We start from the raw sequence: 15,140 nt of genomic DNA, 5'->3' as shown, positions 1-15,140 counted from the left end.
GCACGGATAGATTTAAAATCAATTAGAAGTCTTTGTTTGGTACACACTTGCCTAGAAAATGCATATCTGAACTATTGGGTAGTCATGCAAGGGAGTGCCAATTTTAACCAATAAGAGTGATATTCCACTCCCATGTGCAGGGTAGTCTTACAAAAATTTCGACAAATCGACAATGAAGCAGGGAAAGATTGTCTGATTTTCTGCGTTGGAGACACATCTCCTTTTTAAACAGGTAAGGTTTTTATTTGAAAAATATCCTCCATCACTGGGAGAAGTTTGATAAACCTCGCTTCCATGATAGGAATGTTGTGGCTGCTTTCACGGAGGGGCACCTGCTGTTTTATATGGCGGAGTTTGTTATTATCGAGTTGCCTGCAACTCCTGTAGATATTTTAATAGACTTAAAAATTATGTTAGCTTTTGTTTGCCTTTTTATTCACAAATTATTATGTGTTTGCCGATACTTAAAGATGATTTTGTCATTTATTGGTAATTTGTTGGGATGACTCTTGTAAACAAGTTGATCCTCTATTAATACTAAATTAAACACATTGGTCGTTGGCTTTATGATTCTGAATACGAGACTGCAAACAGTGAAAAGCCCAGACTTGTAATTGCACATATTTGTATAGTTTTTAATAAGTCACGGACCTGTACGCTGTTATCACTTCCATTGTACACAATTATGCACAGGAGTTTTCTGGCAATCAAACACCTTGTGTCACATGACCAGCTTCACGCATTCAGAGGTGTTTATGGCAGTCTTCACTATGTACTATCTGATTGTGGTTTTGTTTAGGTATGTTTAACCACACCACAAAAATGGCCCACATGAAAATAGACACTGCTGTTTACATGTTCTGAAATGTGCTATTTGTGTTAAGGCAGGAAAAATATATGAACATAACTGTAAAATGGTGATCAACTAGCAGATCCACTGCAATGTGGAGACTCTCAAATCTTATGTCACACTTTTGAAAACCCAACCATCTTTGCCATTCTGTGAATAAGGTAAGATTCTTCTGCTAAGATACCAGTTATGCCACTGTGGTATTTTACATCTGATTGAAGACTGACATAAACAGACCTCTGAATGCGGGAAGTTGATCAAGTGACACAAGGTGTTTCATTGCCAGGATATAAACTGTGCATTAATTGTGTACAATGGAAGTTGCTTGCCTTGTGTGAACATGGGAGTTTTTGTTTCAGGCAGAAAAAAAAAAACCATAACATGCTTATCATTTAGCCAATATCAATGACAGTTTCATTTGCATGTAGCTAAGCATACCACACTTTTGTCAATAGCATCTTATTATTTTAGCCTTTCAATAAATATTTTAATTGTTACAGAAAATGTTGACAAGATTAGTAGAAAATTCAAAGTATGTTATAGCTCTGACTGTCTCACTTATCTATTTCACCTTACCAAGCTTTAACTTGTATTACCTCTTTTTAGCTGTGAACTTACTATTTAATTGATTTATTTGAAGATGCTGTTCATTGAAAGTCAGTCATTGAAAAGAACTTTTCATATGATTTGCCTGTCAAAATGGATTCTCCTTGGGTACTAGTATTCGACAATTTTCTCTTCACTAATCATTGCTTGACCCTTTCCTGCATTTAGATTCAAATGTTTTATTCCATTTTCTATTCATAAGTTAGTGTTAAATGGCTGGCCAGTCAATTAGAAAAACATGGCCTTTCTGACCTTCACCTTAATGGCCTCATTTTCACACAAGGAAATAGTTCATTATTTTGTATCACGGCCCTGTGAGAACCATAGTTGACTAGTTAGTCTGCGGATCAACTGGTTGTGAATGCTCTCTAGGTATGCCTAAGATAAATTTTATTTAACATGATTTAATGGGCTTAATTGTCTTTAAGGTCTGAATTGGGAAATGTAAGAAGCTTTGAAGGATATAAATTTGACTGTGGCGAATTTGTAAATACATGGTGACTGCCCAAAAGTCCCTTTTAAGATTTGAAAAGCATTGTTATTTAAAGTCCCCTTTTTATGTCTCCCTTGTACTTTGATGCAAGATTATTGTGAATAATACGGTCATGCATATTTTTATTTGGTATAGGTCTATAAGGAATATAAACAGTTTATTGTGAGTGATGATATTATCAGCAGTGTCATTGGCTCACAATTTTAGACTATTTTGAATAATTCAGTATGATGACAATTTACTTTTCCGTATATATGACTATATAATATTTCTGTTTGTAAACCAAGCATATTGGTTTAGGTGCTGGTCCAAGTGCATATATAAATATCACCTGACAAACCTACTCAAGTGTAGGGTGGAGGTATCATTAAGTGTGATCTGTAGATGATCTTTTAAAAAGTATATTAGGAAAATAGCATTGCTCTAATTTAAAACTAAATAGAAAATTAAAAATGGTGCAGCTTGGAAGTGTGAGCAGTAATTTCTTGATGTACATCATGAGGTAAATGTGATTTTTTCAATCAAATTACATCAGAAAATTTGATCAGAGCAGTAAAGAATATAAATTTAAGTCAATGGATATTATAAGAAAGAGGTACTCTAACAAAAGTTGTAATTGTTTTAGTAATAATATTTTATAATCAGGATGAAAGTGGTGACAGAGAAATACTAGTATATTTATTCCCACTTTTTCCTTTTAATGAATTTGCAATATGTAGCAAAACAACATTAACATTTATAAAACATTTGACTTATTCATATGAGATGTGCATGTTGCATGTATGTATGTAGGTACACTGTACTACTATAAAAGAAATATGTGGCTGATAACTTACAGATTCTATGTTTGACCACACCTTTTCATTTCTCGTGTCATTCTTTCCCTTATGAATAAGTGTTTGAATCATGTAAGGGCATATTCGATAACTAGTCTGGAAAACACTGTTCATTACACCCCTTTCGAGCGAGAAAGGTTGAATATATCAAAATGTACTTGCTGATTTTTCTACAGTATTCATTATATATATATATATGCACATGTCTGAATTTGTGTGTGTACTGAAGTTAGAAGGTGCCCTTGAAGGTAAAGGAGGAATGAATCAAGTATCAAGAAGAAAAATGGAAAACCAATTTGCTAGTGTTGTAGCATGAAGGTGATTTAGATTTCTAAAAACTGCATATATATGCAGTTGGTCTTGGCCTTACTGCTACAGCATTGATCAGGTCTACATAATGCTCAATATGAATGAGGGAGCATGCACTTGGAGCAACGTTGTTTTATATACCATCATGTTTTTTGCTAAGCCATATATTTCAGTGGTCTGCAGGTTGATGTTATGTGAAATCAAGAACTTCATGTACTGTCAGATCAACAGTTAGAGCTTGATATTATAATATATGTATCACCAAGCAGCATTAGGGTATTAAGACTGATGACCAGACCAATGATAATTATTTTATCCAAGACATGACCATGACACAAATGGGTATCTGATGCTCTTTCCAATGTCTGCTATATTATATATAATAAAGTATCACTTATTAAGTACTTAGAATAAGTCAGCTAAATTTTAATATTTCCACAAATTTTGATTGTATGACTCACACTGCAGATAATCAAAATATCTGCCAGTGGATGGTAAAATATTAATAAAAGGTAACTTTTTGTTTATTAACCCATGCTCACAGTACCACAAAGCCATATTTGGTTGGTGGGATGAATTCTCTTTGCATTCAGGGCTGTTGATGGTGGAGAATGCCAAAATGATATTGATATTTGTTATTCTGTTTGCAGCGGAGAAGTTATGGACCCAGAGCCCTCCCGTTGGCAAATAGAGACAAGACTTAGGCCTGAGGTAATAATAAAGTAGTATACAGGGTTGAAAAAAAGAAATTTGCTGATTATATTGTCTTTTATTTAAGATTTTTATATCTAAAAGTGCAAATGGCATGGTAGATAAAGTGACAGCTCTGTGAAGTAGTGCCCTTAGTGGACTGGAAATTAACTTTTTTTAAGCCATGATAATAACTCACAAACAGAACAAACAGACATACTTGGCCATGTACACATTATAAGCAATACTTAAATCCAAATCCAGACAGTTCTTAAATCTGTCTTGGCAAGATTGAATTTTTTTTAAAATGTAATTTGTGGTCTAGTGATAACAACTTTTGGTATATAACAATGGTAGAAAGTAATATTAGCCAGCCGGCCCAAGGTCAGTGATAACTTATCAAGCCGGATAAATTTGATTTTAACTTGCCCGATGACATGTAATTGATTTTGCCAACTGGTACTGGTAAATATGACGTATGACTCAAGTTAGCTAAAGAATACCGATGGTGTGTGATTTTTAAATATATATCTAGACAATCTTCTTCTGACAGGAGGAGGTACTTGTTTTTGTACAAATTTAATATTTTCTATTAGGAAATAGTAAGACACCTGAGAAAAAATTAAATTAAAATTGTGAATGTAAGAATTCAGAAGATCTAAAATTTGATCATGATGTAAGTAAACTACAGCAAATGAATTTTTATTTTCTAACATCATGATGATAAATATCTGGGCACAGATAACTAAGGGACCATTCCCAGACCCTATCAAACTAACTGTGGACCGATCTATTTCATAGGGGATTCTCGCTAAATTGCAATCAATTTAAGCGGCTTGGATGTCTGTCACACCTACTAAAGCTGCTAGGGGGTAATTAATTATCATTTAGCAGCATCAGTAGGTGTGCCAGACATCTAAGCCACTTAAGCTGAAAGCAATTTAGAGAGAAACCCCTCCCCTGCTTCTAGATTTCACCGCCATTCTGGTTTATTTCCAGTAATGGAGAATATTCAACATATTCTGGATAACATTAATATATTTGAGTATTTGAGGGAAGTGATTCTCAAAAACATATCATTCTGTTCAAAAGTACCCATAATTGAGAATGTAACATGCAAAGTTAAATTAAGTAGTTAATCATATAGAGATCAGCAGAAAGGAAAAGAAAAAGGAAAGGAAACAATAAACATTTTAAGGATAGGAGAGATGGGTGTGTATTGATGAAACTCCCTTTGTAATTATAAAATAGTGTTTGACTTTGATTATGATGTGTGAGATATTGCTCTTATATTAAAAAAGTAGAAGCAGTAGAGTCTGGCATGTAGCTGAATGATCAAGTAAAGGTAATTAAATAGACAAATGAAATAATTATCAAAAATGATGTATTGAAAAAAGCCAAATGGACAGTGATTATAATTGCTTGTGTATGATTTGATTGTTTTTGCAGTAAAAGTATATAAAGATACAAAAGCAAAAAGTCAATCAAGAATTGTTAATAGATGGCAAATATGTAGGGATTTAATAAAAGGAATTTATTGAATTTAGGGATGAATATTTATTAACTCATTGCATATTGTATTTTTTTACTCATTCTAAGTACATTGTGTTATAGGATGAGGGCTCAAAATTGGCAGGTGAAGCAGGTTCTAGTGCTGAGCCACATAAAACTAAAAGTGGAATCAGGGCCTACAGAGTGCAAGCAACCAGACTTGGTAAGTGAAGGAAAGATGTAGAACATCTTTTTTTAAGTAACAACACTGATTGTAGGATCCACACAAATTTTTTTCGGTTAAATAGGCACTTGAAATTACCAACAGATAAAAATATAATTGAGAATCAATAAACCATTTAATTTTTTTAGCTACTTTGAAAAATTAGTCAAAAGTTGCCCACTTGATTTTCACCCCTTAATAGTGACATAGGAAGTGGAAATTTGTTACATAATTAGTAAAGGAGATAGGCCTAAACACTGTTTACAATTTGATTCTAGCAATTTCTCAAGCACAGATATGTACATGTGAAGTGGGTCAAAGTGAAAGAATTTTTGAGCTACGTATGCTTGCAATATGGGAAATATAAATGTCCTTGTTCACAATGAGCAAAAATAAAATGTGTGATACTCTGCACTCTGTGGTGGAGTGCTGACAAAGTGAGAAACTGTCAACTGCACTATCTCGTGTCCCAAAGCACTCTATTGCTATGAAGTATATGTAAAATCTAAATTAGAGAGAAGTCATGAAAGATTTCGGCATGATGACTCACCAAAGTCTTGAAAATTATTTTGGGTTTGATGGGTTTATGTTGAAGTCTTAGCAACCACTTCACAGCTTAGTTTAACTTTAAGGTCATGATATAATTACTAGTATATGAGCAAATATAGGAAGTGACATAGCGGTCGTAATGAAGGCTATTGTAGCATTTGCAAGTGCTTTCCATGTATTGACTGAATGGCCCTGTGATTAGAGTATCTGTCCCAAAGTGAAAGGACATGGATTCAACCTTGTTCGATCCTTTATAAATAGAGAGGTTAAAGTAGGGGTAAAGTTTATTATTTTGTACTTCATGCCTCACTGTATATTTGTTTTTACTGTCTTATCTATGAATGGTTTTCTTTACTAAAGAGTTAGAAGGGGCTGCTATGTGGACTGACCAGGAAGAAGATATAGATGTGGTGTCTCTGGATGCAGTGGGACCTCCATTACATGGAGCTTGGGCAGCTCATTCAGGTACCAGAAGCAGCTTCCAAGCACAAATTCTAGTTTGCATTATAATTGATAATTTTGTTTAATGTACACATCTTTCACTGACATTATTGCTTATTCGTTGGTCGCGGTCTTTGTGCGAAATTATTTGCCCAAAGTTGTTGGTATTAAACAAATGTTTATATATTTCATTCTTTATTTTCTTATTTGATCATTTTGCCTTCTCAGATTCCCCATGTTCCAATGCAGCAACAGTAGGAGAAGACACCCTTTCAGCTTACAGTAATCACACTGGGAGCAGTGGACGTACCACTGACCTGCCACCGCCACCAGAGTTTATATGTACAGATGGAGGCTTTGGTAACTATGAGACAGAGGCTGGACTTGAAAGCCATCTGCCTCCTCATCCTTTTACCATGGTGAATCCTAATGATATTCTAAGCAGTAGGAGAGAGAGGAGAGGACAAGTTCTTGGGCATAGAGTGTCTAGAAACTCTTCAAATTCTGAGACTGTTGAATCAGGAAGGAGCCCACCTGTAGAAAGGAGAAGTGACCATGACTATGATTACACATTTTCCTGGGATGACGGTCTCCCTACTTTGAACAACAATAGTAAGTTCAGGTTTGACCGACCACCATTAGACTTTGCTCAGAGCACTGGAGGCCAAAGTTCAAGTCGATGGAATGAGAAATACCCTCAGAGTTGCCTTGATGAGGCCAGCATGTATAGGTATGGCAGTAGCTTGCAACGAAAGAGACGTAATTCTAGCACTGGTACTGCGGAAGAACAGACTAAGAAATTCCCAGTGTCTGGTTTCATGATGCGTGATAATTGGACAGGTGGTATGGGTGCCTCTCACCGTAGCACTGATGAGTCGGGCCCAAGTACTTCAACTCACAGGTCCCCAGACTCTTTAACCCCTGTGCAATCTAGAAATAACATAGACATGATGTCTGAATCGGAAGACAGTGATTTAGATGTGGATGTTCTTGGACCTTCCCCTCGAGAGCAGAGAAGTATCGATGCCAGTTTTAATACTTACTACCCTCATGCTGATGCAGCATTGGAAATGGAAGCAACAGAAGTCTTGGCCAACATTGGGAAATATATAAGAAAAAATCAGAAAAATAAATCTAGACAATCTCTCAAACCAGGCCAGGATCATAATTATTCTCAGCAAAGAATGGATGCAATGGCGGATTATTTTGCTGCCCAGGCTAACACAACAAACTTACCTTCAACTTCACAAGATGGGGATGTCCATCGTATGTTTGATACTAACAGTGAATCTGGACTTAGAGAGAGGGAGGAGGCTATAGATGTTGAGTGCAATGATGTGGAAGTGCTGTCTTGCCTCAGAGACACTGATAATGCCTTAGGTACATTACCAGGGGCAGCACCACAGTATAGGGGACCCCCGAGAACAAATCGTGGGCATGCTCTAGGACATTCCATTGCCAGAATTATGGAGCGTGGGAACCCTAGGAGGGACTGCTCTGGGACGAGCTATATTAAAAGGGAGACAGATGATATACAGATTACCTCAGATTCTGATAGTGATGTGGAAGTTGTGGACATAAAAATGTAAGTTATATGGAAGCTATGTTGTTCACTGTTAACATAAGTGCCAAGATGGAAAGATGGCATGTTTGCCCTAAAATATTTTGCTCTAGATTCTGGTGACTTTTGTGCTGTAAGAACCTTTTTATTATAATTATTATTATTATTATACAGCTTCCTTACTAATCTTTTACTTGTGATAAAGCTCCATAATATAAAAAAATTGGTAAAAGGAATGGCATCTATTAAAATGGTATGATCCATTTTGTCATGATAACATTTTTTGACAAATAATTTTCAAAAATAGATTAATTAATCAATTTATTTTGTCAACTCTTGAAGGTCCACACCTAAAAGAGAGAGCAAGACCAACAACAGGGCAGCCACAGTGGTGGTTGATCTGACGGAGTCTGATGATGGTGAGTCCTCAAGTAAACAAATGATATGAAGAACTAGAGCCAACAGTGCTACACGTGATGTTTTAACATGAATACAGGCCCTGGAAATTAAAATGCACCATTGATATTGTTTAATATGTGCCCACAGTGCATAATTGTGATTGCAACTCTGCTAGGTTTTTACGTATGCAAAAAGTAGTGAGCCTTTTTTTGGTAACATTTATAATAAATGTCCATGAAAATAACTTAGTTAATCTTTCTTGTAACAGAACTCAGTGAGCCTAGCAGCAGCAGCAGTGCTAGTGGACGGTGTCTACCACCCCCATACCAGCAACAACAACAACAGCAGATAAGTCCACCACCACCACCAACAGCAACAGCAGCACCCCAGCAGGCAGCAGCTCAAAGCACTAGCAGTAGTAGCAGCAGTGCATCCCAGTCATCATCCTCAGGAGCACCTGCTTTAAGTGGACAACCATCTGTCCCCATTGCCAGCAGAGCCAGCCCAGTTAACCCATTTCGCTTGCGCCACCAGGGCGGGGAGTATCACCACCACCATCACCACCACAATCCCAGGAGGGTTGATCACCACCATCACCAGTATCCTCAGCCCCCGCCAGCTCACCTGCAGAGTTGTCGCTATGAGCACTGTGCAGAGACAGGGGAGGCATGTAATTGGGTGAGTGAGACAAATGTAAGGTCTTTCTTTCAAGCAATCAGTTTGATTTTTGTTAAGCCATATGCGGTGGATATCAGACAGTGATTTCTTTTTGCCCACTACCTACCCCCCCTCTCCCACATACACACTCACACACAATAAAAATTGCATCTGACCCTACCAGTCTTACATAAGCACAGAGTAACTTTTCCCTAATACTGAAATATTTTGGCTAATGCATAAATATTTGGTCACTTTTGCCCAGCTTTCAATGCAGCAAAGAATTCATAAGCTGCACCATAAACTCAAAATTACAATATGAGACACATTCATTGAATGTAGCAACAGATGTTATTGTAACCTATGCCTGAGTTGTACATCCTGAAGGTGGTGTCCTATATGAAACACTGAAATAGTGAAGCACAAAAAAAAACTGCTAAGCTGTTGTATAAAAAACTATTATTGTAACTCTATTTATATTTTTTTTTTGTTGCGGAAATGCTTAGCTAATGGTCGCTAGAGTGAGCCCAGATTTGTTTTTTATTGGCATTATTAGAATGATCTGTTACAAATACTTTGTATATGAGTCCTTTGTGTATTTTACTACAGCTGGAGTCAGGGGGAGCCGCACAGAGACCACCATGTGTCCTGCAGAACCAACATGCTCACAGATATAATCAAAACTTTGGACACAATGCTCAGGCTTGCTTAGGTGGGTAATTTTCAGACCCTAAGCATTTGCTGTCCAAAGTAGTAATGAAAAATAGAAGTGATCCAGGAGAAAACTTTGACAGTATCTGCTTGCTGGAAGGGTGATGTTATATTTCAAAGAGCACTCCCCAAGATTTTGGTATTTTGATATTCTCTGCATTTAAGTTCATAAATTATTTCTTATTTTATTCAGCAATTTGACTTAATTGTTTACATACAGGATTAAAATATATCTCTGCTGATATTTTTATACAGTAGCTATTAACTTGCAAACTTTTTTTTTCAGACTGCCCCATAACTGGTCGTTACCATCACCATCCCCCTCCACGTGCTCACCACCACCCTCACTTCCACCCCCTTCACCCTCAATGTTTCACTCCCTTCAGTGCACCCCAACCCTCAGCCACCCCTCAGCCCCCTCCCACCCTGGTCGCACCCACCCCCTTACACCAGCGCTCCCTCCTGGAGCAACATGCACAGCGGATACGACAGATGCAGTCTGGCAGCCACTTGTTTTACATGAGTAACAATCAACAAGATGCTAGCAGCAACAATAACAGCACAAACCCCATACCTCAGTATTTACCAGAGAATCCAGCTGCAGACCCAGGTGTTCCTGCTGGAGTGCCTTCCAGGCCACCCCCTCCTTACCCCTACCCCCCAGGCTACCAGTCGCCTACCACCCAGCCTCTAGACTACTCTCAGGGCAGAGTGCCCTTGCCTATGGCTGAGGTGGTGATCAGGACATCACCCATGTGAGTATTCACTAACTTACAGGTGCTGTGATAATATTCTGATTTGACAATATATATTTTCCCCACTTTGTGCTGTATGTTATGACTCCTCTGTGAAATCTAATCTACCTTTTTAAGAAGAGCCTAAATTTTGTCAGAATAGGGAGGAAAAGCATTGGAACATGAGATTGAGCTATTGAATAAAGCAGTGTTGTACTCACAATAAAAATGTATTCTATTGGTTTATTTCTTTTTAAAACTATATTGTTTAAAACGAAAATGATTGTGACTGAAAAACAGAATGATGACTTGTTTTTTTCTACACAGGGACAACAATGGAGCTAATGGTGGTGCCACTGTCCAGGGCCAGCACCAGCACCTTCACCACCACCTGCATCACTATCACCATGGACCTCCCAGGCTGCACCACATCAGTGTCGCCCCTGGGATGCACATTAGCATAGGGGCTCCCATGGTATGTTGAAATAAGCATGCTGTGAACAGTTGGTGATTTATAAACCTTGATTAAAACAGGGATAAAATTTTTCTGACTTTCAGTGGATTTTTGACTTTTGGGGAGCCAAAAAAAAAAACCTTGGCGAAGGCGCCCCCCCCTGGCTCCCACACCATTTTTTCTGACTTTTCCACTAAATGGCAGTCTCATCCCTATTTTAAAAAAATTCTTGTGATTTTCCATACAGGTTTTTTAATAAAAAATGAATGATTCCTGTATTCTTGATATTAGTATGAATTGTGTATGAAATTATTTCTAAGCACCAAAGTGCAGAAAGGAACAGTCATTTTGGTGATGCTTTCTTCATTTTTTCTAAGGGTGTCAAGTGTAATTGCCATGCTTTTGGTAAATAATATGAAAAATGTAGTGTTAACATAAGTTATTGAAAATTACATTCAGATTTTTGTTCTTTATGGCTCACAACATGTTTATTTCAGGATAGAAGAATTTCAGACGATGTGATAAGGAGTCTTAAAAGTAATGCATTAATGGTAAATTCTATGTGATTAATAAATCCATTATCTCATAATTTTCAGTACCCGCCCTTGCCTGACCAGTTCTATCAGTTTTTCCCTCCAAGATCTGTGCAAGTATCCATGAACAGATACAGATTTGAGGTAAGCCACAGGGATGTCGTAACATGTACAGGTGTTCTCTTGAATTGCAGTTGAATTCGACTGATTTAAGTGACAAAGATGACACCAGCATCATGGAACAGGTTCTGCATTGCAGTCACTGATAAAATGTTGTTTTTATTGAAATTTGTCCAGCTAATTAACTGAAACCAGCTCTTAAGAGATTTTAACAAAAAAGCAAACTTTTTAGAAAAAAACCAAGGACTAACTTTGAATGTAAAAATGGATTCATTAACCATTGGTAAGTATGGGAAAATTATTGTTTACTCCAGGAAAATTCATTTTTTGGCCGAAACGAAGAGTTATTATCCCTTAAATATAAATTTATATCCAAGGACAATGCTAAAACTGTTCAAATCCTCTGTATCTTAGGACCTGATCCACCTGGATGACAGGAATGGCCCTATACCTCGTGGAGCCTCCAGGATGGTGATAGAACGGAACACGTTCCCCCACAAGTATCACCGAGTGAAGAGGTGTGAGGAGGACTCTGGGGATGATAGCAACCACATGGAGAAGTGTACCATATGCCTCAGTGAGCTGGAAGAGGATGAGGATGTCAGGTGAAGTGTAGACAACCTACTGAGTCGAAGAAATTTAAATTTTCATTTGTTTAGGTAGTCCAGTTAGTTACCGGCAAATTGGTTAGATTGATTTTTTAATTATTATTGTTTTTTTTTTCCTTAAAAGTCTAGACTAAAAGGGCATATTAGAAAATAAACCATGCAATTTTGAAATTTGTGTAGAAAAAATAGAGAAGATACTGCCAATGTAAGTGGACACCCCCAACCCCCAGCCCCATGTAGATAATTATTGTAGTTTTAGAAAAAATGTGTTGAAATTAAACTGCATGTTAACGCTATTCTGTTCTTCAGGCGTCTTCCCTGTATGCACCTGTTCCACATAGAGTGCGTGGATCAGTGGCTGGTCACCAACAAGAGGTGCCCAATATGCAGAGTGGACATTGAAGCAGGGTCTAAAGATGAGCTGGAGGTTTTGGAGTGAAATCAAATGGGCGTTTATGCCTCCTTGACATTCTAAAAGGATATTAGAAGAAATGGATTAGTATAAAGATAAAGAGCATTGACCATGTAGCAATTGCTTTCATTCCCAGTACTTATTGTAAACTGGGATATAGATATTTTGACAGTTCACCCTGCCTCAGCTGATACTAAGGCTTACACTGCAGCAGTAAAATTAAATATTCAGTTAACCCCCAGCCCACTCCTAGTTTATTCTGCATTTGTGGTTCATTCAGGAGACCTTTGAGTGCTTGGGGTACTCCCCAGTCTACTTTCCATGACAGAAAATTCAGGGAGTATAAATCCATGGGAAAAGACATTTGATTAAAGATCAGTGACAAATTAAATAGCATGTATGATAGATACAGATGTACAGGTTTTATACATTGTAAACATTTGATACTCATTGTGAAAAAATGTGTTTGTGGACGGTAGTCTTAAGTGCACAAGTTCTGGGTCAAACATATCATGCTGTAGATAATCAGTGGTAGGAACAATAATCATGACTGTGCTTAGCTGTAATGGCTCCCATTTATGCTCTCATTGATGCTATATGTAAGTTCTTCACTGTTGTAATTGTATGTGCTATATTAGTTTAAAAGTGGAAAGGAGCTGTAGATACTGTGATGTAAAAGGACTTGTAAAGAAGGCTTCTGTAGAAATAGATGTCTAATTGTGGATTGTAATTATTATGCCATTGATGTTGGAATTATTGAGTTGAATGCCATTTTATACAGGACCAATGAACCAGCGCACGCGTTCGAAATATAATTATGGCTGACCTATATAAGGTGTAATGCACCCTTGAGCCTATCAGAAATTTCTCTTTATCTGGTTTCCAGGAAACTGGTGTCTTCTTAACTATATAAAACAGATATTACTTAAGTATAAAACTTGCATGTTTCTAACTTTAGACTAGTTAAGTTTTTTTTTTCTCCTAGTAATTTAATATAACTTGCGTTTTCAAAACGTGTCCAAAGTTGAGGGTGTCAGTTGGGATCAGCAAAAGTATCTTGCTGCTCGACTTCCAAATATAGTTAAAATGAAGACCACTGGTCTTCATTATTTATCATCATATTTAAAAAATCTAAGATTTTTAGTATATATCGTTAGTAAATTGATTTTAACAGTGTGAGCTTCATTTATTTACTTACAATTTTGGAATTTAGAATATTTCTTTAGAAACGAGTGATTATACCAAACTTTGTGATATTTTAGTCGAATGGCTAGGACATGTACCTCATGTTTTTCACTGAACAGGAATGATATAATCTCAGTTAATACATCTGCTTTTGTGGCATAAGTATAATAATTAATATGTGTGAAAGCTTTGGCAATACAGACTACAATGCTAGCATGTAGTAAAATATGCACATACAGGTAGGAGTTTATTCCTCATGTATAAGTTAAAAAGACTGGCTTATGATCATTTTGCCTTGTGTTGTAAAATTTGAGTTCACATCATTAGTGATAGGTTTCGTAGCATTTCATATGTTTGGTTATGTTTTGTTTTATATATATATATCTGATATCTTTCAAGTTGCTGTACAGAAACTGCTCCATTAGTAAAGTAATACATTTTATAATGAACAGGATGTGGTACGTTGTAATGTCAGTAATTTTTTTTTCCAAATGCCTCTCTTTCTTGTCAATTCTTTTTGGAATGTTTATGCAAGATGGGTTTGGATTCCATCCCCTATCCACATCTGATCTCATATATATAATATATTAGATCAGCATAAGGAAATGGTACTTTTTTTTCAGATTACTCAATTAGAATCTTTTGCACTCTATATTGAGATGCATGTATGTAATTGTAAAGCCATACAGCATCTTCATGTACCTCCTTTGGCATATTGGTCTAGATATAATAATTCTGATGACACCTTGAAATGTTTTAAAAAAAGAACAATTGAATGTAAATTTTGGCCTGTAAATTTCTTCATGGTGTTAATCTGCACAGGGAAGAGTATGTGTCTATTTACAACTGAATTTAAAAACTTGTATTGTCAAGCTGCAGTAAACTTGGTGAATTGTGTGGCATTTCTACGCTATTCATTTGTTAAATCTGGGTAAATTTAACTAAAAGTTCGGTAGTCGGTGTGTGAAAATGTCCAAAGCACCGGTTGTTTCTGTAGTTCTAAAAGTCGTGCCACTTTCAGGAATTGAGGTGGTAGAATTTTTTTTTATCTCTTTGGAATCGAGGTTGTTTATGAAGTTCATAGGTCATAGTGAGTCTATTGTCAAGTCTGTGCAATGTACTTGCTCTCGTTTTCTGTTATTATTTGGCAAAGTATGTTAAATAAAACGTATTGATAAATTGAGATTGTTTTTGTCTGTTGTTACTCCCGTATTATAGGGAGATTAAGTTTGGGATATAACTGACCAGGAATTATTAATTATATAACTTTTATCCTAA

The 15,140-nt window shown here is 36.6% G+C and overlaps 1 protein-coding gene across 1 annotated transcript; it reads left to right on the top strand.

Annotated features, from left to right (window-relative positions):
* The first annotated feature begins 50 nt into the window (after positions 1–50).
* LOC106172367 (uncharacterized) lies at positions 51–15,045 on the top strand. The gene is made up of 13 exons (XM_013553032.2): positions 51–232; positions 3,745–3,805; positions 5,399–5,498; positions 6,408–6,512; positions 6,717–8,073; positions 8,392–8,468; positions 8,717–9,126; positions 9,715–9,817; positions 10,103–10,571; positions 10,878–11,025; positions 11,601–11,681; positions 12,072–12,262; positions 12,575–15,045. Exons 2-13 carry the CDS (start codon positions 3,755–3,757, stop codon positions 12,702–12,704), a joined length of 3,222 nt encoding a protein of 1,073 aa, XP_013408486.2. The 5' UTR covers positions 51–232; positions 3,745–3,754; the 3' UTR covers positions 12,705–15,045.
* The last annotated feature ends 95 nt before the right edge of the window (positions 15,046–15,140 follow it).

The sequence above is a fragment of the Lingula anatina genome, chromosome 2 (genome assembly GCF_051362555.1).
Source record: "Lingula anatina isolate TDL-2025a chromosome 2, LinAna3.0, whole genome shotgun sequence".
In the NCBI taxonomy this organism is placed as follows: Eukaryota; Metazoa; Brachiopoda; class Lingulata; order Lingulida; family Lingulidae; genus Lingula; species Lingula anatina.
The sequence above is the reverse complement of the archived record's forward strand: the minus strand, read 5'-3'. Positions and strand labels throughout refer to the sequence as shown.